The 21,475-nt window shown below is 46.2% G+C and overlaps 1 protein-coding gene and 1 long non-coding RNA gene across 2 annotated transcripts in view; one reads left to right on the forward strand and one right to left on the reverse strand.

Moving 5' to 3' along the window:
* Nucleotides 1–21,475, reverse strand: part of CLMP (CXADR like membrane protein) — a 52,286-nt gene that overhangs the window by 7,213 nt on the left and 23,598 nt on the right. The window contains 4 exon segments of the mRNA XM_063418039.1: nucleotides 933–1,055; nucleotides 1,775–1,942; nucleotides 3,233–3,434; nucleotides 4,480–4,637. Of these exon segments, the coding sequence (XP_063274109.1) occupies nucleotides 933–1,055; nucleotides 1,775–1,942; nucleotides 3,233–3,434; nucleotides 4,480–4,637 (651 nt within the window).
* On the forward strand, nucleotides 12,670–19,591 carry LOC134561225 (uncharacterized). Its single transcript, XR_010082873.1, has 3 exons — nucleotides 12,670–13,515; nucleotides 17,072–17,170; nucleotides 17,826–19,591. It is a non-coding gene; the product is annotated as an uncharacterized LOC134561225 (long non-coding RNA).

Raw genomic sequence — 21,475 nt, forward strand, 5'->3', positions numbered from 1 at the left:
TCAGCCTTTCCAGCTGCCTTTGGATATTTTGCTGTCTGAAGGTGTACAAACACATAATTTGGAGTGGTGGAAAGCCACAGAGAGAATTTATACCTGAGAGTCACCTCCTGCAACCACTCCAGCCAGAAAAACACTCTAATTTACCCATTTCCTCTGCTTGTATTTCATGAATCATTCTGAAAACCAACGTTTCTAACAGGCCCAGGCATCTAAAGTGATAAAACCATCATTTGGGCTCAGGCTGTGATGGGATCATTTTAGGTGAGGGCTGCTGTGCCAATCGAAAGGGCAATAAATAAAAACTATTTTATGTGATTAAAGTATCAAAGGGCAAAGGAGCAGCACAGAATTTTCCAGGTGGGAGAGATGGGGAGGAAGTGTGTGTCCCCATGGAGCTGGGAGAGGGTTCTGGGTGAAAGAATGAATGGAATGAAAGGAATGAGGGATTTCTCTTTACAAACAAACTGTGGGAGATAAAACCAGCACTCAGAGAGAAAGGAAACAATGGGAAGGATCCCAGTGATCAATGAAAGGAATGAGAGAGATTTGTCTTTACAAACTGTGGGTCTTTACAAACTGTGGGTCTGTTGATAAATAAAATTGGATACTGAGAGATGAAAGAAACAATGGGAGGAGCCATAAATTCCATGGGAATTCCACTGAGTGGCACAAGGAAAAGAAAAAAGGGGGGTACACATTAGGAGGGGTCTGCATTGGGTGATTTGGGAAGTCTGCACCTCTCAAGTACCAGTGGGGAAAGAGAGAGGGAAATGTGGCAGGGAAATTGGGATAAAAAGGAGGCTGCGTCCTTTAAAAATGTGAGGGACCCCAGGGGAAATGTCCCATTGAATAAACTCCCAGGACTCCTCTGTCTCCTGTTTGGACATAACCCTGGTGTTTGTGGTTGATCCCCTGCCCAGGGCAGTACTTACGCTGCACTGTCACCTGCACATCACAGCTCTCCTGCCCCGCCTCGTTGGTGGCCACGCACTGGTACAGCCCCGTGCTCAGCTGGGTCAGGTTCTTCAGCAGGACCTGCCCGGGGTTCGAGATGTCTGCAGGGAAAACAACACCGGGGTGGATCAAATGGAGAGAGAAACCTCAGCTGTGGGAGCTGCACGGGGGCACAAAGGGATCCGTGGGGTCAGGTCAGCTCCAGGGCAGTGCAAAGGGGGAAAAGGGAACAAGAAGAGAGAAAGAAGGGAGAAAGGTGGGAGAACGAGGGGAAGAAGAAGGAAGGAAAAAGGAAGAAAGAAGAGAGAAAGAAGGGGGGAAGAATAAAGAAAGAATGGAGGGAGAAGGGGGAAAGAAGGGGAAAGGTGGGAGAAAGAAGGGGAAAGAAGGAAGGAAGAGAAGAAGAGAGAAAGAAGGGGGAAGAATGGAGAAAGAAGGAAGAAGAAAGAAGAGGGAAAGAAGGAAGGAAAAAGGAAGAAAGGGAGAAAGGAAGAAAGAACAGGGAAAGAAGGGAAGAAGAAGGGAAAAGGAAGAAGGAAGGGAGAAAGAAGGGGAAAGAAGAAGGAAAGAATGGAGAAAGAAGGAAGAAGGAAGAAAGGGGGAAAGAAGGGAGAAAGAAGAAAGAAAGAAGGAGGAAAGAAGGGAGAAAGAAGAAAGAAAGAAGGAGGAAAGAAGGGAGAAAGGCAGAAAGAAGGAAGAAAGAAGGAGGAAAGGTGGAGCATTCCCCCCAGGTGCAGCCGCAGCAGTGGGAGCAGTGTTGGAGCATCTCTGCCACCTCCGCCCAGCCGTCCCAGGGCCGGGAGGGAAGGGATGAACTCACTGACTCTGGAGTTGGGCGGGAGGGGCTCGGCTCGCTCGTCCTCCTCGCTGATGCGCTGCCAGCGGTAGGAGATGGGGGCAGTGCCCGAGGCGGAGCGGCACTGCAGGGACAGCTCCTTCCCTTCCAGCAGCTCCCCCTCCAGCCAGCACTTGGGCTTGGAGGGTTTCTCTGCAAGGAGCAGAAGAGAGGTCAGGCGAACACAGCAGGGTTTGCTCACTGGAAACCCTTCCTGAGGCACTTAAACAGCTTCCAAGAGCTGCCTTCCCTGGAATGCGTTAAGGAATCACACCAGTGATGGGTTTTAGGGCACTAAAACCCCCTTCTCCTTTCCTTCCTTTCCTTTCCTTTCCTTTCCTTTCCTTTCCTTTCCTTTCCTTTCCTTTCCTTTTCCTTTCCTTTCCTTTCCTTTCCTTTCCTTTCCTTTCCTTCTTCCTTTCCTTTTCCTTTCCTTTTCCTTTCCTTTCCTTTCCTTTCCTTTCCTTTTCCTTTCCTTTCCTTTCCTTTCCTTTCCTTTCCTTTCCTTCTTTCCTTTCCTTTCCTTTCCTTTCCTTTCCTTTCCTTTCCTTTCCTTTCCTTTCCTTTCCTTTCCTCCCCCCTTGTTCCCTTCTTCTTCCCTTCTTTCTCCTCTTCGTTCTCCCTTCTTTTCCCTCTTCTTTCCTCCTTCTTTTTCCTCTTTTCCCCCTTCTTTTTATTCTTCTTTCCACTTTCTTTTTCCTCTCCTTTATTCCTTCTTGCCACCCATCCTTCTTTCCTCTTCTTACCCTCACTTTTCTCCCTTTTTCCCCCCCTTTTCTCCTCTTCTTACCCCCTTCTTCTTCCCTTCTTTCTCCTCTTGTTCTCCCCTTCTTTTCCCTCTTCTTTCCTCCTTCTTTTTCTTCTTTTCCCCCTTCTTTTTATTCTTCTTTCTGCCTTCTTTTTCCTCTCCTTTCTTCTTTCTTACCACCCCCTTCTTTCCTCTTCTTACCCTCATTTTTCTTCCTTTTTCCCCCGCTTTTCTTTTCTTCTTACCCCCCACTTTTCTCCTTTCTTTCGCCCACTTTTCTCCCTTCTTTCCCCCACTTTTCTGAACGATGAGCTGAGCAATGAGCTGAAATCAGGGAAGGGAAATGCCAACCCCAGCTGCTCCTTTGTCCCCTCCAGGGCTGGGCTCAGGTCGGGGTGCAGGACACGAAGTGCCCGAGCCCAGCAGAGATGGAATCTCAGCCTGCCGTGGGTGGTGAGATCACAGCGATCCTTTGGGAAGGATTTCATTTGATCACACCAACCCCAAACCCCTTCTTAAGGCTCTCCCTGCTGTCCCTTGCCAAAAATCGCAGAGCCACATTCAAACTTGGGCACTGAAACCCGAGCTGGAGGTGTCTTTGTGTATTTATACCCTGCTGAAACAAATCTCTCCCAAGGAAGTGAGCCTGGATTTATTTTTTTTTCCCTTTTGGGAGAACAATGAGCTGTCCTCACCTACAACCTTGAGGGTGATGCGAGCCCACTCGTACTGCCCCGCGTTCTTGACCTTGCAGATGTATTTCCCTGCATCGCTGGACTGCAGGGAGATGATTTGCAGGGAAGCATCTCCAGCAAGGAAGTTGGAGGTGAAGGAAACGCGGCCCTTCTGCTCCTCGTTCAGGTCATCGTAAACACGGCCCCCGGAGTAGGTGATCACCTGAGGAGCAGAGCAGACACTGAGGTTTTATTTTATTTTATTTTATTTTATTTTATTATTTTTAAATTTTTATTTATTTATTTTATTTTATTTTTATTTTATTTTATTTTGTTTTGGTTTATTTTATTTTATTTTTTATTTTATTTTATTTTTTATTTTTATTTATTTATTTTATCTTATTTTTATTTTATTTTAATTTATCTTATTTTATTTTATTTTTTTTTATTTTTTATTTTATTTTATTTTATCTTTTTATTTATTTATTTTATCTTATTTTAATTTTATTTTAATTTATCTTATTTTATTTTATTTTATCTTTTTTATTTTTTTATTTTTTTATTTTTTAATTTAATTTTATTTTTTATTTATTTTATTTTTATTTTTATTTTATTTTATTTTATTTTATTTAATTTTAATTTTATTTTATTTGTTGTGGAACAACAAATCCCAGCCTTTCCAGGAGCTGCACATCCCAGTCAAGTGACTTGGCAAGGGTCACGCAGGAAGCCTGGGGCAGGGTGGGGAAGCAAACCTGGATTTCTGGCCTGAGAATGATGCCAAAATTGTATTTATTTCTGCTGGAGATTTATATTGGGCCCTTACACAAGTGCCAAAACAGGCAGCAGCTTGTGCCACAACACATCAAAGCAGTCTGGAGGCTTGGCTGTGCTAATTTAAGTCGCTGCAGACCTCATTTTTGTAGGCACTAAACTGCTGTGTTTTATACTGAAACCAAGGCTCAAAACCGGGCCTGCAAAACCCAAGGTTGTTCTGAAAGCCTGAAGGGCACTCCTGGACTTGATCTAATGAGGAGTGACTGCATTAAAAAAATAAAATCCAGTGTAACACAACCTGTTCCAACACAGCACGTGCCAATATCAAATAAATTGATATTGTCACGTTCCAAATCTCTCTAAATCAGCTCTGTTTCCTAAAACTCTGCTCTCATCACCACAAAAACCCGCAGAGCTCATCCCAGGAGTGCCGCTGAGCCCAGGGCTGGTGGCAGGCGAAGGCAGAAATGATATTTTTTTAGCAAACCCACCGCTTTCTGCACGGTCTCGGAGATGTGCAGCAGCCACTCGATGTCCAGGCTGCCCTGCTCCAGCAGCCCCAGGCGGTGGTGGCACGGCAGGGTCACGTTTTCCTCGGCCACTCTCTTGAATTCCGTCTGAGCCTCGCACAGCCAAGCAGAACAGCAAGCTGCAAGACAAACCCCGGTGCTCAGCAGTGCATCTCTGATGGATTTTTATATTTTTTTTTTCTGGATTATTCCTCGTTTTCATCACAGCATCCAAGCAAAGCGCCCAGCTCGGCTCCCTGCAGCTGATTTAAGGAGACATCTGCACAAAGCCAGGCATTTTCACACTGATCTTGAGCAGGAGCAGATGGCTTCACACTCCGAGCTGTCAGTGCACCCACACCCTTTGAATTTCAGATAACCCCCCCAGCTCTGCCCTCACCTGATTTCAAAAGCAGTATCTCCACCCAGAAAATCTTCAATTTCAAAAGCAGTATCTCCACCCAGAAAAACTTCAGTTTCAAAAGCAGTATTTCCACCCAGAAAAACTTCAGTTTCAAAAGCAGTATCTCCACCCAGAAAAACTTCAGTTTCAAAAGCAGTATCTCCACCCAGAAAATCTTCAATTTCAAAAGCAGTATCTCCACCCAGAAAAATTTCAATTTCAAAAGCAGTATTTCCACCCAGAAAAATTTTAGTTTCAAAAGCAGTATTTCCACCCAGAAAACCTTCAGTTTCAAAAGCAGTATTTCCACCCAGAAAAACTTCAATTTCAAAAGCAGTATTTCCACCCAGAAAAACTTCAGTTTCAAAAGCAGTATTTCCACCCAGAAAAACTTCAATTTCAAAAGCAGTATTTCCACCCAGAAAAACTTCAATTTCAAAAGCAGTATTTCCACCCAGAAAAACTTCAGTTTCAAAAGCAGTATCTCCACCCAGAAAATCTTCAATTTCAAAAGCAGTATCTCCACCCAGAAAAACTTCAGTTTCAAAAGCAGTATCTCCACCCAGAAAAACTTCAATTTATCCCTTCATCAGTCTGATAAAGGCTTGGAGTCTCTTCCCTAACACCAGATGATATTGATGTATTTCAGATTTAAGAAACCAGCCCGGGAAGAAGAGGGTTAAATTTAACAAAAGCGCGGAATAAATGGGATTGGGAAGTAACTTTGAATAGCAACTTCAAAAAAAAAGTATGAGTTGTCAAAAATGGTTTGTCAGGATCTAAAAAAGAAATAAAAAAAAGAAATAAAAAGGGAAGTGCTGAGCGAACCCGCTAGAGGGAAGCAGAGCCCTTGGAATTTGAGACAAAATCCCCAAAACGGGCGTGAACGCCCTGAAAGTGGCCCGGGAGAAGATGCACGGCAGGGAAATTGGGATGTTCGGGCAGCCCTGCCCTGGGCACTGTCTGCTCGAGGGTTTATTCTGCATTTTTATTCTGCATTTTTATTCTGCATCTGTGCGAAAAGTGGGCGAAAATCCGCGATCAATACTCACCTCCAGCTCGTAAAAGTGGGCTCGCTATGGAAAGTTCAAACCCGATTAAAACTGACCCACAGGATCAGAGGAAGGGAAAGTCACAGACATTGGGCTCAGGGATCCCCCAAATCCAAACCAAAAATTTCCCAATAAATTTCCGTGGGGCACCAGCGCCGTTTGCCTTTGGGGTGTAAATCACAGGGCACTTGAGCTGTTCTGCAGTTTTGCTGCTCAAGAAAAAAACCCTAAAACCGTTTCTTTTCTGCCTGTGAAATGAAGTGGGAGGAAATATTTTGCTTCCTGGGCCAAATATTGCGAAACTGCAGAAAATTGGGGAAGTTCAGAGCACTGGGAAGTCCCAGAGTGACTGAACACACAATCCTGGGAGGACAGAGCAGGAGCATGAGAGGTTCCAGTGACACAGGCTGGATTTATTCCTGTGCTTTTAACATTTTTATATATTATTTCTATACTTTTATGCTATTTAAACCATGGATCCTGAACCTTCAAGTGAAAAACAGACAGAAAATTTGCATCCAACGTGACGCTCCCTCATTTTTTCCCATTTCTTCAGGACCAACTTTTAGAAAATTCCTTCTCCTCCTGCTCCCATTCTCAGATCTGCCCATGAGTTCCCATGACCATCCCTCAGCTGCTGAGATTTGGATATTCAATTTATCCTTCCCAAACTCTTTCTCAAGAATTACCATTTGCTACATTAAACACCCAGGATTCGGATTTGGATATTCGACTTATCCTTCCCAAACTGTTTCTCTAGAATTACCATCAACTATATTAAACACCTGGAATTTGGATTTGGATATTTGATTTATCTTCCCCAAACTCTTTCTCTAGAATTACCATTTGCTACATTAAACACCCAGGATTCAGATTTGGATATTTGATTTATCTTTCCCAAACTCTTTCTCTAGAATTACCATTTGCTACATTAAACACCCAGGATTCAGATTTAGATATTTGATTTATCTTTCCCAAACTCTTTCTCAAGAATTACCATCAACTACATTAAACACCCAGGATTCAGATTTGGATATTTGATTTATCTTTCCCAAACTCTTTCTCTAGAATTACCATTTGCTGCATTAAACACCCAGGATTCGGATTTGGATATTCGACTTATCCTTCCCAAACTGTTTCTCTAGAATTACCATCAACTATATTAAACACCTGGAATTTGGATTTGGATATTTGATTTATCTTCCCCAAACTCTTTCTCAAGAATTACCATTTGCTACATTAAACACCCAGGATTCAGATTTAGATATTTGATTTATCTTTCCCAAACTCTTTCTCAAGAATTACCATTTGCTACATTAAACAACTGGAATTTGGATTTGGATATTTGATTTATCCTTCCCAAACCCTTTCTCTAGAATTACCATCTACTACATTAAATAATCAGGATTTTAGGACAGGTGGAGCCTCGCCAAAGCTTCAGCTCTGCTCCTGACCTGCTGGCAGTGAAAGCTCCTTTCCAGCCACATTAGCTGCTTTCTTTAAAGGGAAAAGTAATCCAGTTTATCACTGGAATCGCTGCTCTCAAAGCTCCAGCTGCCAAATACAATTAGAATTCCTGCCCAGGACGAATCCAGCTTTTCCCCGGAGCCCGCGTTGCTGCGGGCTGCTCTCATTAGCGCCGACGCTGCTACATCACTGATCAATAATCTTAATTTAGGCACCACAGCAGGGACGTTCACACCACATTCGCAACATTTTGCAAGCCCTGTGCAGCTCTGAGGGTTCCTGCAAAACCTCGCAGGTGTTGTGTGTTTTAAAACTTCATCCCGCTCGAGGTTTTTCGTGTAAAATTACAAATATTTTGTGAGATTTTGGCAGTTTTCGTTGCTTTCTGGCTTAGATAGGCTGGGTTTAGCAGAGCTCGCACCTAAGAAAGATTCTTGCTGGTCCAAGGAAATATCTGTGGATTTGAGGAAGAGCCCTGTGCTTATAAACTCATCATCTAAACGGGGAGGAAAACCAGGGAGACACCCAGTGGAACAGTGACAAATTCCTAGAGCACCCTTTATTTTTTTTCAAAGAATCAGAAATAATTTGGAGCTGATTCATCACTGAGCCAACAACCCAACTCACACACTGTGCAAACTTTTCCATGACATTATTAGGGGAAAAAAAATCTTAATTAAAACCCCCTGATCTGTCTTTTTAATGCTTATTAATTCTTTACCAGCACCTGGAAACGCCCACAGGAGTTGAAGTTTTGCAGGTTCTCTAGACAGGAGTCTCACTTTATTTCCTTCCAGTCACCCATATGTTGAAAGGAAGATAAAGCAGCTTCTTACAATAACCCAACATAAGAGCCAGGTAGAGAAAATACCCACAAATAATCCCAAGAGACCTCAAGATGAACAAATCTCCCATTTGGGAGTTTGGGCAGGGATGAAATGGTGATTTAGGTGTAGATGTGCAGGAGTTTATGGCACATGAGAGAAAAAGGAGCTAGAAAGAGATGCAGGAACCTTCTAGGTTTTATTATCCAAAGAAGAATAAACCCTCCCTGAAGCTGTAATTGTGTGGGTGAGACTTTGAGAGGACAGCCCATAAATAAATGAGATTATTTTAACCATTTCCCCCCTCCCCAGGTGAGGTTTCAGGTAAAGGACTGCCAGAGGAACGCCTGCCCTCCCAGCAGCACTGCCCAGGACACAGGGGCTGCCTTGCAAAGAGATTTATTTATCCCTTTGCTGCTCCAAACCTTCCCTCACAAAGCCCTGGGTGGCCTCAGGGGCTGGATCCTGCACACAATAGATGAAGAGAGGGATGATTTTCCCAGAAATCACATCCCAAAAGCAACCCCACATTTCTGCAGGCTCCGCAGTTCTTGCCCAACAAAGCCTCTTCCCCCTTCCACATCCTGTGGGCAGCTGTGTGTGCTGTCAGGAATTCGGGAATCTGCTTTTGGCTTTACTCAGCTCCCATCCCATGACTCCAGGGGGAGGTGGGATTGGTTTTCCTGCTTATCCCAACTCTTTTTTTTTTCCTTTTTTAAAATTTTTTTTAATGCTTTTGGAAGCGCTGTCCTGAAGACTTTGGGTGGCACGGCAGAGGGGAGGAGCAGTGACCCTGTGTGACTGTTCCCTGCATTGTTCCGAGGACAATAACTCACCCCACACCCTGCAGACCATGGAAAACCTTCCTCTCATCCCTCCCCGTGATGAAATCTCCAAGGAAAACAGATTTTAATCAAGCCCAAAGCCATCCAGACAGTGCCCAGGCTGCCCAGGGGAAGGATTTTTAACCCTCAGCCCCTTCTGCATTGCACACAAGGCAGAGTTTAAATTAAAAACAACAACAAAAAAAATATGGACAACAGGCTGGATCCCTCGGGAAAGATGTCAGGCTTGAGGAATTCCTCAGAACTCATTTCAACGTTTTAAGGACTTCTCATTGTATGTCATAAAAGGGTTTGAATTTCAGCAGAATCAGCCCTTTGGAAGGGGTGCAGGGGGAAGGAGCCTGTGCAGCACAGCAAGCAGCAAAAGCTGAGTGAGCCCAGCCTGTGTTTGGCCTTATCCCAAATTCTGCCCTCCCAAAGCAGTGTGTTCATGCCAGGATCCTTCCAGAATCCCACATTTTCATGTCCATGCTGTGCTGAGGCCCAGAGCATTTCCATACCCGTTACCATTAAATGTATCTACACATCCCCCCACACATCCCAACATCGAATTCACATCACCAGACAAGCAGAATCAAAAGGGAAATAAATGCTTTGCTGATGTTTTTGTTTGTAGGCAAATCCCCATCCTAAAAGCTAAAGAGCCTCCACACTTAAATCTTTCATTAGGTTCAGAAGGTTTGAATTAGGGAGCAGTGCTAAAAATAGATTCTGCTATTTAAAAAGTAATAGGTTGTGCTGTATCACTTAACTGCTGGAATTAGGAGGAACAGCCTAGAAAAGATTCAGAGAATCAAGATAAAAGAAATGCACAATAATCCTTCGTAAGCTTAGCCCAAACCATAACTACACCAAGCTCACTTCAAATGTGAATATCCAGAATAGATTTTCAAAAATTTCAGCTTCTTCAGGAGCATCTGTGTAGTTTTTTATGATTTATTTTGGCTTTTTATGTGCAACAGAATATTCCTGACGTCCAGGGAGGGGCAGCAATGCAACCTGTGGTTTTCCTGCAGCTCCAGACGTCGGAGGTGACTCGGGGCACTCCTGGAATCTGCTGCTGAGGAAAACTTTCCCCGTGCACCAGCAAGGGCAGGAATTCCACACACACAGAGTTTGTGCCCTGTCTGAGCGATTCCCGGCTCACCTGTGATGGGTGCCCTGCCTGCTTTTGTTCATTAAGATCAAACCTTTCCCTGTGCAGGTGTGACAGGAGCGGGGCACGTCTGGTCCTCCCCGCAGCAGGAGCTGTCCCCTCTCCCCTGCATTGTTCTCTGGGATCCTCCTAAAAGTCACCCTCACATCTGTGTGACTCCTCCGAGTGAAAATGGCATCTCTCCAAGAGGGAAGGTTTGTCCTGTGGTCCTGACTCACCCACTCCTTCCCAAAATCCAGGCTGCTGGAAAAAACCCCTCGGTGCATGCAGGAATCCCGTGCTGGAGCTGCTCCCAGCCAGACCTGAACTGCTGGAAAACTTCATTTGAGTCAAAACAACCCAAATAAGCAAGAACTTCCTACTTAAATCAGCCCAGAGAGAATAAACATCCACAGAACTACACCAGAGCATTCCTGCAGCTGGATAATCCTTCATTTGCCTCTTTATTTTGTGCTGAAATCAAAGTATCTGAAAACAGAATGCGACTAAATTAGGCATGTGCAGGAATAGTATGTTTGGGAGTTAAAAACAAAAAGGACAGCCTGCCATGTTGCAGCTCTGAACCACTCCCTCGTGCCAGGAATTTCGGATGTTTCACATCTGCTGGAGTCTTATCGGAAATGATTTACTAAGTTTCTCTGCAAAAAAAAAAAAAAACCAAGATCTCGCCCCCCATCCAGCGCTAACGAGAAAAACCCTGAGCGTTTTGCAAGCAGCAGATTCAGAATTTTAGCTGCTGGAGCGGGAGGCCGACAACGACTTTTATGGCCAAGGAATTACATCTGGAGCCAAACTCGCAGCGCTGCTTGCGTGACTCGGAGTTAAAGCGCTGGAGACACCGCAGACGAGTTCCACACTCAGGTTTTTAAGGCTCAGCGGGCCTTAAAATGAAACTCTTGAGAAAGCAAACATCTTCCCCCGCTGGTGCTGTTGAGCAGTGATGACAGACACAGGCACACGATGGCTTTAGTGTCCCCTTGGGCTCTCCTGCCCGGTTTTTGCTGCGGGCAGGGCAGGACGAGGGAAGGCTGTGCTGTTTCACCCCGGAGTTATGAGGAGAACCCAGAAAGGTCGGCAGCCCCACTCCTGCTCAGACCACAGCAGCCCTCACAGTTACCCTGACAGCATCCGAGCCAAAATAAACACCACGGCAGCGTCTCTGTGCAGACAGCTCTGCTGCATTCCTTGCGCGAGGGAGGAGCGGCCGGAGGCGGCCGCGGTCTCCCGGGGGTCATTAGGGGAGCGCAGGCTGTGCCCTGGGACATCTGCAGTCTGTGTTCCTTGGCTGGACACGCACACAGGCCAGGGCTGCCTTCCCCCGAGGCTGCAGGGCTCCCCAGCACGCTGCTGCAGCCTGCTGCCCTCCCTGCCCTGGCTGCAGGGCTCCCCAGCACGCTGCTGCAGCCTGCTGCCCTCCCTGCCCTGGCTGCAGGGGCTGGGGAAGCGAGCGCGTCCCCGGATCGCGGAGGCGGCTCCTGGAACAGGCTGTGTGTGCAGCAGACACATTTGGAGGGTGGGGTTTCAATGGTGGCTGCTGATGTTTCTCAAAAAGCATCTTTTGGAAAGGCCTCTTGGGCCCCTGGAAGATGAGAATTTCAGGCTTTTTCTGCTAAAACATTGCCCCCCAAGAAAACATGGCATTGACCTGGAACAGGCTTCAAAATTGAGTGACAGCACTGGGGTTGTGGGTGTGGAGTTTGGATAGAAGTGTGTGACATCACAGGGGGCAAAACTTAGAATTTAAATTTAGTAGATAGCAATGTATATAAAGAAAGATGGAGGATTTAATGTACTGGCTAAGTTCTTCTCCTTTCACCTTCTTCTTCTTGGGTTTGGGTGATGTCTTGTAGTTGAGTAAAAAATTCTGCATTGCAGACCATGGGTGTCTGGATATTGGGTTAAAAGTAAAAATAACATAGGTGTCATCACATTATTGGATAATAATGCTTAAAAGACCTTGGAAAGAGTTAGACACAGCCATTTTCTACCTTGTTAGCTCACAACCCCTGAGACTGTACTTTAGATAAGAATTAATAAACAACTTATAGATACTATAGATAAGAATTAATAAACATCTGAACACAAAACTGCATCTCCTGAGCATTAATCCCAGCTCTAACAGAAGAAAAGAAGATAAACCCACAGGTGGGCACTCAGGCCATGCAGTCAAGTCCACACACCACGGCCAGCTGAGCCAAGAGAGGCCAGAAGGGCCTTTGGTGTGATAAATTCAGCAAAGGTTTATTCCAACACACCAAAGGGAATCAGGGACAAAAGACCTGGACTGTGTGGTGGGCACAGGGTGAAGGAAGGGGTCTTCTTCCAGGGCAAGGCCCTGGGGGAGGAATGCACCCCACAGCCCACAACCCAGCAGGAATTTCCATACAGGGGAAGGATTCAGACTCACCCCTGGCTGTTCTGAGAAGGTAAAAAGACCCAGAATCTTCTTTGCTCTCCTGGCTGTAATTGGCTCAATGCCAGGACAAAAACACTGTTAAATCTCTTTACCTGTTCCTCAAAAAGCAGCTGTTCTCTATTGGGCTGTTTGCCAAAAAACCCCACCCAAATCATCCAATATTTAAGGAAGGGCACGAGGCTTCTCAGTGCATTTTTGGGGTGTTGTAGCAGGTGTGTGGGACACTGTGAACAGCTTTTTTCCTTTATTTTGTATTATTTTTTTTCTTTTATTTTTGCTTTTTCAATACACAATCGACCACGCCACCTCACTCTTTATTTTAAGTAATTTTCTGTGAGGTGCTGGACACCCTCAGAGGCCTTGAACCCTCACAGAGCTGAACACATCTGGCTCTTGGAGAAATTCAATATCTGGGGATTTCCTGAGGGGTTCAAAGGTTTCCACAGTGGTGGAAGGGAGGGGTCAGGCAGCCCCATCCCGACCCACACAGCGCTGCAGGGCTCTGGAATTGGAACCACATGTGCCGAGCCCGGGGGAGGCTGTGCAAACAGAGAGGCAGAGCCCTGCACACGGCAGATTCCAAGTTTTTCCAAGAGTTTCCAAGTGGTGACGTGAAGCGTTTGGAATTGAGGCTGCAGAGGAGTGAGCAAGGCGAGGGAGAGCAGAAAAGCCAACATTTCACAGAGCAAAGCCTCTGGGTTTTAGAGGTTTGCTGAGCACGAGTGGGGCTGGAATTGTGCTGGTGGTGCTTGACCAGAGAAAAGTCAACAGTGCCCAGCAATCCTCCCTTGGGAAATCTTGGATGAGCCAGGGAAGGGATGTGGGATGGCTTCACCAGCACGGTGCACGCCCTGGGTGAGTAAATTCACTATTCCTGGTGCCTAAACGAATGGTTCATCAAATGCCCCCAGCAGAAAGGGTTCAGTGTTCCTCAGGGAAATCTTAAGGATTCCTCTCTGGATTAAAGACAAAAACTAATCCTGCAATACCCAGCACAACTAGAAACCTTACCTGCAATAAAAAGGCAAAATTCTGTCTGTGAAAATGCCAGAGTTAACTTTCAGCACCAACCCACAACAAACCCAAAGTCTAGAGAGGCTTGGGAGTGTCAGAAATAAAACCCTTGAAACACTCCCTGAGCCAAGGAGGCAGCAGCAGCTCTGGATGTGCTCTCCTTTCTCTCCTTGCACTTTAAAAAATCCAGTGCAAGCAGGAGATTCTGGCCTTCCGTCCCTGGAGACTCAAGAACAGAAAACACCAGCACAGCCTCTCCCAATGGATGGTTCATGGGGTGCCTGTGCACAGGGATGTGTGAAATCCCCCTGCCTTTGGTTAATTTTATCATGGAATTAGTCCAGGTGCCTCCTGTTTACAGCCAAGCCCCTCAGTGGTGCAGTTTGTCAGTGCAGATCTCAGACTCCTGGAGGGAAGAAGCTGTCTGATATTCCCTTTTTTTTAAAATTTTTCTGGGCATCTTTCGGTTGCTTTGTGCACCTTAAAAGATTTGAAGGCAAAGAAACCTAAACATTCCACCCCTAAACATCAGAAATTTCACTGCTCTTGCCTGGTTTCAGAAAGATTAGGAGGAGGAAGATGGTTTCAGTGAGAATTTCTAGGATTTCTTTTGTCTGAGGAATATTCTGAGGCCTCAGTCTCCCAGGGAATCTCTTGTTGCTGTCAGTTCAGGGACACACAAATGAAGGCACACAGAAATGAAGTTCTCTGCCCAAGGCAGACACGGAGCAGAATCCAGAATACAAACCCGAAGAGACAGCAACAAAGCTGTTTGCAGAGCAGTGTTTGTCCATCAGCTCTTTCCTCACCCATTCTGAAATCCAAGGAGAAGGTTGCATCAGCTAACTCTGAAAACTGAGGAGATTGGAAGAGACTCGAGGGACTGATGAGGATTCCCAATAAAAATGTTGCTGTGCTGAGGATTCCCTCTCCCTTTTTTATCCCTTTGCATCAAGGTGTAAGGTTTTAATCAACATTGAACTGATTGTGCTTTTCTGCTGCTTGTCCTGGAAATTCAGTTTGCTATAAACTTGTCCAAAAAAAGGGACCAGGAAACTCAAGGTATTCACAGGTGAGCTCCATCCCTCCCTGCAGGAGGAATTGAGGGGAGAGCTGGGGAGCTCCACCACCCCAGTTTGCTTCTTTGGCTCCATTCCCTTGTGTGAGCCTGGAAATGCAAATAACCCCAGGTTCACATCTGCAAACCCCACCAAACCTGCTTCCCTGCAAGCAATTTGAATTACTGCAATTTGTAACGATTTTACTGCAATTTTTACAATTACTGCTCCAACGGGTTCATTTCAGCTTCGACAATTCCCAAAGTTCCGGAGCCAGAACTGCCAGGAGAAGCCACCAAAATCTTCAGCTGCTCTCTGGAGCAGTTTTAAGCCCAGCCTTCCCTCCCTGCACATCCCACCCCTGTTACTCTCAAGGTTGTTGATTCCCTGAGATTCTCCTTGGGGTTGGTGTTCCCCAAGGTGCTCAGGGTTCCCCCAGGGTTGCTGTTCCCTGGGAGTTTCCCCTGGGTTGCTGTTCCCAGAGTTAATCAGGTTTTCAGTCTTCTCTTTGCCCTGGGTGTTTCACACCAGAGGTAGAGACGACAAGTTGAGTCCAGCAGTTCGTGTTATCAAGGCTGTTTATTCTTAATTATCTCTCAGTTCTTGTCCAGCTCTGCAGGGCGTCCCCAGCAGAGCAGGACACGCGGGGGACTGGGCGGCTCAGAGAGCCCCACACCTTATGTACAGTACCCCTGACCCAACCACTGTCCACAATGAACTTTTTATTTACAAAATTGTACCAATGCCTACTGCCTATGCTAACATGTCAGTTCTACTCTAAACCAATCTCTAAAACCCAACTCAGCACAAGATGGGGGACGAGAGCAAGAACAAGGAGCACAGGGGCCACTCCCCAATTCCTCCATCCTGTCTCTTCAGCCCCATATGCTAAGAATCCTAATTTCTATATTTATATTCTATAATAAACCATCCACTACTTATTTTAAATTCTTAGGATTTGTGATTCTTCCTGCGTGTGAGTGTTCACTGCCATGGACAGGGATCAGAGTCAGTGTCCTCCTGGGATCTGTGTGGGTCTGACTGAGCCCCCTGGACAGATCCCAGACCCCCCTGGACAGATCCCAGACCCCCTGTACAGATCCCAGACCCGCCTGGACAGATCCCAGACCCTCCTGTACAGATCCCAGACCCCCCTGGACAGACCCCAGACCCTCCTGTACAGTCTCCAAACCCTCCAGGGTGGCCAGAGGGATATCCTGGACTCCAGCAGTTACCTCCACGGGCCGTGGGGCTGTGGCTCCTGAGTGCACATAACCGGCTCTGACATCTCACTTACCCGCTACAAGCGCCGCTAATATGATACAAAATGAATGCCTAATGTATTAACACTCTGTCACTTCTCATCTCGGCTCAGCCTCAAAGCCCCGGCCACGGCTGCCCCCAGGCTCCAAATGAGCAGCGGCTGCTCCTCCCCAGCACCCCCAGAAGTGTCGGGAGGGAGATGCTGAACCCTGCGAGGCTCCAAGAGGGAGCCAAGGTGGGATCTGCAGCAGGGATGGGCACCCTGATGCTCTTTGGGGCCACCTAAAACAGAGGGCAGACAGAATTGAGAGAATAAAAAGCAGTTCTGTTTATGGAAGGGCCTTCAGGTACATCCAGGGCAGATGAAGCCCACCCAAAATGGACAATGGTCACGGGTTTGCACACTTTGATCAGTTTGGGCCATTTGCAGATTGGGGCTTCACCTTCCAATGACAGCTCCAGGTAATGAAGTCATTGACCCCAAGTTTGCTGCCCCAACTCACTTTTGTTCCCATCTCTCAGGCCTGAGGCAGTGAGGTGTCCTTGACTGCCAGGCCTGGAGAGGAATTGCTGTGTCTGCCCAAAATGGGGAGGCAGCAGCAGCTCACACTGAGTGTGGAGTTTGGAGTTCTACACCAAAGAACTGCAGGATTACAAATACGTAAAAAATAGAAAAGCTAAACTTTTAAACTATAAAATATTAAAAATATAAAATGTTTTAAAAATAAAAAAACTATAAAAATATAAAAAGACTTCAAAATATAAAAGCTAAACTAAGGCATCAACACTGTCAGTCCACTGCTTGCAGCCTCTTCCTCCTCAATTCTGTTGTAGGCAGGAACAATTATTTTGTTTTAATCCAGAAAATTAAAGGAACCTCATTCTTTAACCCCCATCCTTCACTTGGCTTTAGTACGAACCAGAAATTCAAACAAAGGGTTGAGTTTTTAATTCTCATCACTCGGGTTCAGCTCCCTCCCTGCACTTTCCCCAGAGTTTGGCCCAGCCCTGAACCAGCTGCAGGCAGACTCTGAGGATATGAACAGCTTTTCTCTCACTTTTTCCACTGTTAGCAGAGTTTGAAGCATCTGGACATCGCAGGGAGCTCGAAATGCAGTTTGTGGGGATTTCTGAGGAATGCAAACCCCACTGGAAAGGCTGGAGGAGAGCCCCAGGTACATTTTGGGGAGCTGGAATCTCCCAGGAATTCCCTGCAGCTCTGCATGCCCTGTGTGAGCTCACCTGGCATTTGGAGGGGCCCTGAGCTCCCACTGGTCCCAAATTTGATCCCAATAAAATTTACAAGCCAAGGATTGGACTGAACACTGCACTCCTGAGAGCTTTAAAATGAGACAAAACACGATTTGGAAAGAATTCTCCCTTTCCCAAGGGGAGAACAGCAGCTCTTTTAACTGACAGCACTGCACAGCTGCTGCAAGTGATCCCAAAATCCTGAAATGCAGGAAAATCAGACACAGGAAATAAGGAAATGTTGTTTAACACAAAGAATGATCCCAAAATCCTGAAATTCAGGAAATTCAGTCACAGGAAACAAGGAAATGTTGTTTAACAGAAAGAATGATCCTGAAATTCAGAAAAATCAGACACAGGAAATAAGGAAATGTTAACACAAAGAATGATCCCCAAATCCTGAAATTCAGGAAAACTCAAGACACAGAAACAAGGAAATGCTATTTAACACAAAAAAATGATCCCCAAATCCTGAAAATCAGGAAAACTCAGTCACAGGAAACAAGGAAATGTTATTTAACACAAAGTAGGATAGATCCCTGCATATTTATATATATAAATATATGTTTTTGTTTTCAGTCACCCAAGGTGTCCTGCAGTGACAAGAGCCAGAGACAAAAGCCTGAGGAGGATTCTGCTCCCCACCAGGTCCCAGCCTGGGAGCTGAGGGCCAAATTCCAACTTCTGGATCCATTCCACTGAACAACAACCCACAAACCTAAAAAGGACACGACCAGACACAATAAAAAATGCAGCAACACTGCCTAAGAAACAGCCTAAAAAAATGAAGAAATATTGAATTCTTTTAGCTTCTGTCAAAATTTTGGGAGATTTAAAAACATCTGGGAAATTGTGGGGGTTTTTTTGATTTTTTTTGGGGGGGTTTTTTGTTTGTTTTTGTTTGGGTTTTTTTTGTGTGTGTGGTTTTTTTTTTGTTTGTTTGTTTGTTTTTTTTTTTTTTTTTTTTTTTAATTATATTTATTGGTTGGCTTTGGGTTTTTTTACTTGTTTAAATAGAAACCTTTGCAGTTTTGGTGTAGATGTATCAGAATCCTGATCTTTCCAAGTTCAAAGCAGGAGCTGAGTCACCAAGTGAGGTGTCTGGAGAGGGCCTAAAGCAGAAAGCAGCTCCACTTCCCTCAGAATTGACACCCAAATTACAACTCCTCAATTCCAACTTTAGCAGCCTGTCAAAAACACAGGTGGGAAGGCCGAAAATAAAGCCTTGGTGTTCCTTGAGGTGAAATAAAACCTGGAAATTGTTGGAGGGGACAGGGAGGGATGATGTTCCAGAGCTCAGCCCATCACTCTGAGCCCTTTCACACCCGACAGTTTTGGATTTAGGGACGAGGCTGGGAAGGAAGCAGATGTTCCTCCCTGCCCTCCACGGGCTCCCCTGCCAGCAGCTGAGATCTTACACGGATTTTTCATGTCTGCAAATACCAAGGGAGCTGTGCAAGCCCAGGGCCGTGGCTGGGGGGGACCCCAAGGATTCTGAGCCTGCCAAATGCTCCTGTGACCTTTGCTGGGAAAGAGCAAAGCAGTCCCTGGCACAGGGCCCTCCCTGCAGAGAGGGATGCCCCGAGTGAGGCTGGCCAGGCAGAGCCCTTTGGAAGGGCAGGAGCTGGGGATCAGCCTAAAAAACCCCTGGCTGAGAGCTACAGCACGTCACAGAGCCTGCACGCAGCTTCCAGGGCGCTGGGCAGGGTTTGGAGGGGAGCAGGAGGAGGAGGAGGAGGGTGGAAATGGGATTGAGGCAGCAGCTGAAGCGTTGTGCTGCTGATGGGATGTGAAAAGGTCACAGCTGATGGGGAAGCACGTGGGAAAGGTCGGGAGGGGATGGGGACTGGGGGCTCCCAGGAGCACCAGGCTGGGCTCCCATCTCCTCCCCAGCCCCGATCCCAAGCCTTGAAACCATCTCTGAACTTCTCCCGTGTCCTGAGGTGGGCTGAGGGCCCCACTGTGATCTCCTCAACACCAGGAAGGGTTTTAGCCACAGCCCTGACTTGGCACAAAGCTGATGCTGAACAGATATTAGGGAAGCAAAAACCAGGCTGCACTTCACTGCTCCCTCCTTGGGAATTCGTGAATTCTGTCCTTGGGAACAGCTATTCTGGATTTTGTTTGACCAAAACCTCTTTCAGAGCCACTTTTGGAGGCCAGCAGAATGCCTGTAACACCTGCCATGAACTGAAATCTCAGTTTCACCAGGAGTGCTTTAGAACCTCAGGACAGAGGAGGGCAGAAGGAGCCTCCCAATCCCAAATCCTGCTCCAGGCAGACTCTCAGCCCCTTGATCATCTCTGTGGCCTTTAGCTGGACTCATCCCAGGCTTTGTCTCACACTGGGGAGCCCCAAACTGGGCAATGTTTTAGCTCAAGTTGAAGGAGAAGTTGAAGCCCTGGTGCACAAGTTGGGTTTCCTGGACAAGCTGCAGCTTCTCTGCTCTCACTTCTGTCCTTTCCAATCTGTGTAAGGAGAGCTGCACTGCCTGGGGGGGAATGTGTAAAGCTGACAGAGGGAACAAGAAAATTAAAGGAATCAGAGCCAGGCTTCTCCGAGCTGGATGAAAGAATCCTGAATGGGGAATCCCTGTCAGATTTTAGGGGGAAAAAAATCACGATGGGAAGAGTCCAGCACTGGAATCAGGGCTCACAGGGTGTGGGATCAGCATCCAAACTGGGACTGCCCCAAACTGGGCTGGCTGAGCTGCTGGGGGCTGGCCCTGCTTTGAGGCAGCACCCTCAGAAATCCCTCTCAGTTTACCCTGTTCTGAGACAAGCCCAGAGTCAGAGACAGATCTGTGACAGTCAAATCCCGCTCTTTAAACCTTCAGCTTCTAAACTGGACCCAAAAAGCACAGAAAGTTCTTCTCCCACTGCAGAGAAGTCCCTGAAGTGCCCCAGTTGGTCTCAGCCACAGGGACAGCAGGGAGGAGGCTCCAAACCCCAGCCTGGGTGGTCTCTGAGCTCAGAATGTGAGGAATTCAGCCTCTCTCCCTGCTGAAATTCCATGAATTCACCCTCTCTCCCTGCTGAAATTCCATGAATTCAGCCTCTCTCCCTGCTGAAATTCCATGAATTCAGCCTCTCTCCCTGCTGAAATTCCATTAATTCACCCTCTCTCCCTGCTGAAATTCCATTAATTCAGCCTCTCTCCCTGCTGAAATTCCATGAATTCACCCTCTCTCCCTGCTGAAATTCCATTAATTCAGCCTCTCTCCCTGCTGAAATTCTGTGAATTCAGCCTCTCTCCCTGCTGAAATTCCATGAATTCAGCCTCTCTCCCTGCTGAAATTCCATTAATTCAGCCTCTCTCCCTGCTGAAATTCCGTGAATTCACCCTCTCTCCCTGCTGAAATTCCATTAATTCAGCCTCTCTCCCTGCTGAAATTCCATGAATTCACCCTCTCTCCCTGCTGAAATTCCATGAATTCACCCTCTCTCCCTGCTGAAATTCCATGAATTCAGCCTCTCTCCGTGATGAAATTCCGTGAATTCAGCCTCTCTCCCTGCTGAAATTTGATGATTTCAGCCTCTCTCCCTGCTGAAATTCCATTAATTCAGCCTCTCTCCCTGCTGAAATTCCATTAATTCACCCTCTCTCCCTGCTGAAATTCCATGAATTCAGCCTCTCTCCCTACTGAAATTCCATTAATTCAGTCTCTCTCCTTGCTGAAATTCTGTGAATTCACCCTCTCTCCCTGCTGAAATTCCATGAATTCACCCTCTCTCCCTGCTGAAATTCCATTAATTCACCCTCTCTCCCTGCTGAAATTCTGTGAATTCACCCTCTCTCCCTGCTGAAATTCTGTGAATTCAGCCTCTCTCCCTGCTGAAATTTGATGATTTCAGCCCCTTTCTGTGCTGACAGTATCTGTGAGCAGGTCCCAGCTGTCCCCACTTTCACTCCAGCCCAGATTTTTCCCACCACGTGGAGAGAAAATAAACAAGCGAGTTTATTTTATCAGATTATGGATTTTATCAGATCCATCACCTGGTATTATTTTATGATTCTGCATGCACAAACAGCCATTAAATATTGGGGTTTTCCCAATATTTCCTTGGGCAGCACTGGGATTTCAAGATGCCACAAAAGTGACTCTTAAGAAATCCTGAACTGGCCACAAAGCAGCACAAAAAGGGGCCCAGGATGTGCAGATATTGAGGTTTTACCTCAGCAGAGTATCTGATATTATTCAAAGCTTTAATTTGGGGAATTGAGGCAAG

The sequence above is a fragment of the Prinia subflava genome, chromosome 22 (genome assembly GCF_021018805.1).
Source record: "Prinia subflava isolate CZ2003 ecotype Zambia chromosome 22, Cam_Psub_1.2, whole genome shotgun sequence".
NCBI lineage: Eukaryota > Metazoa > Chordata > Aves > Passeriformes > Cisticolidae > Prinia > Prinia subflava.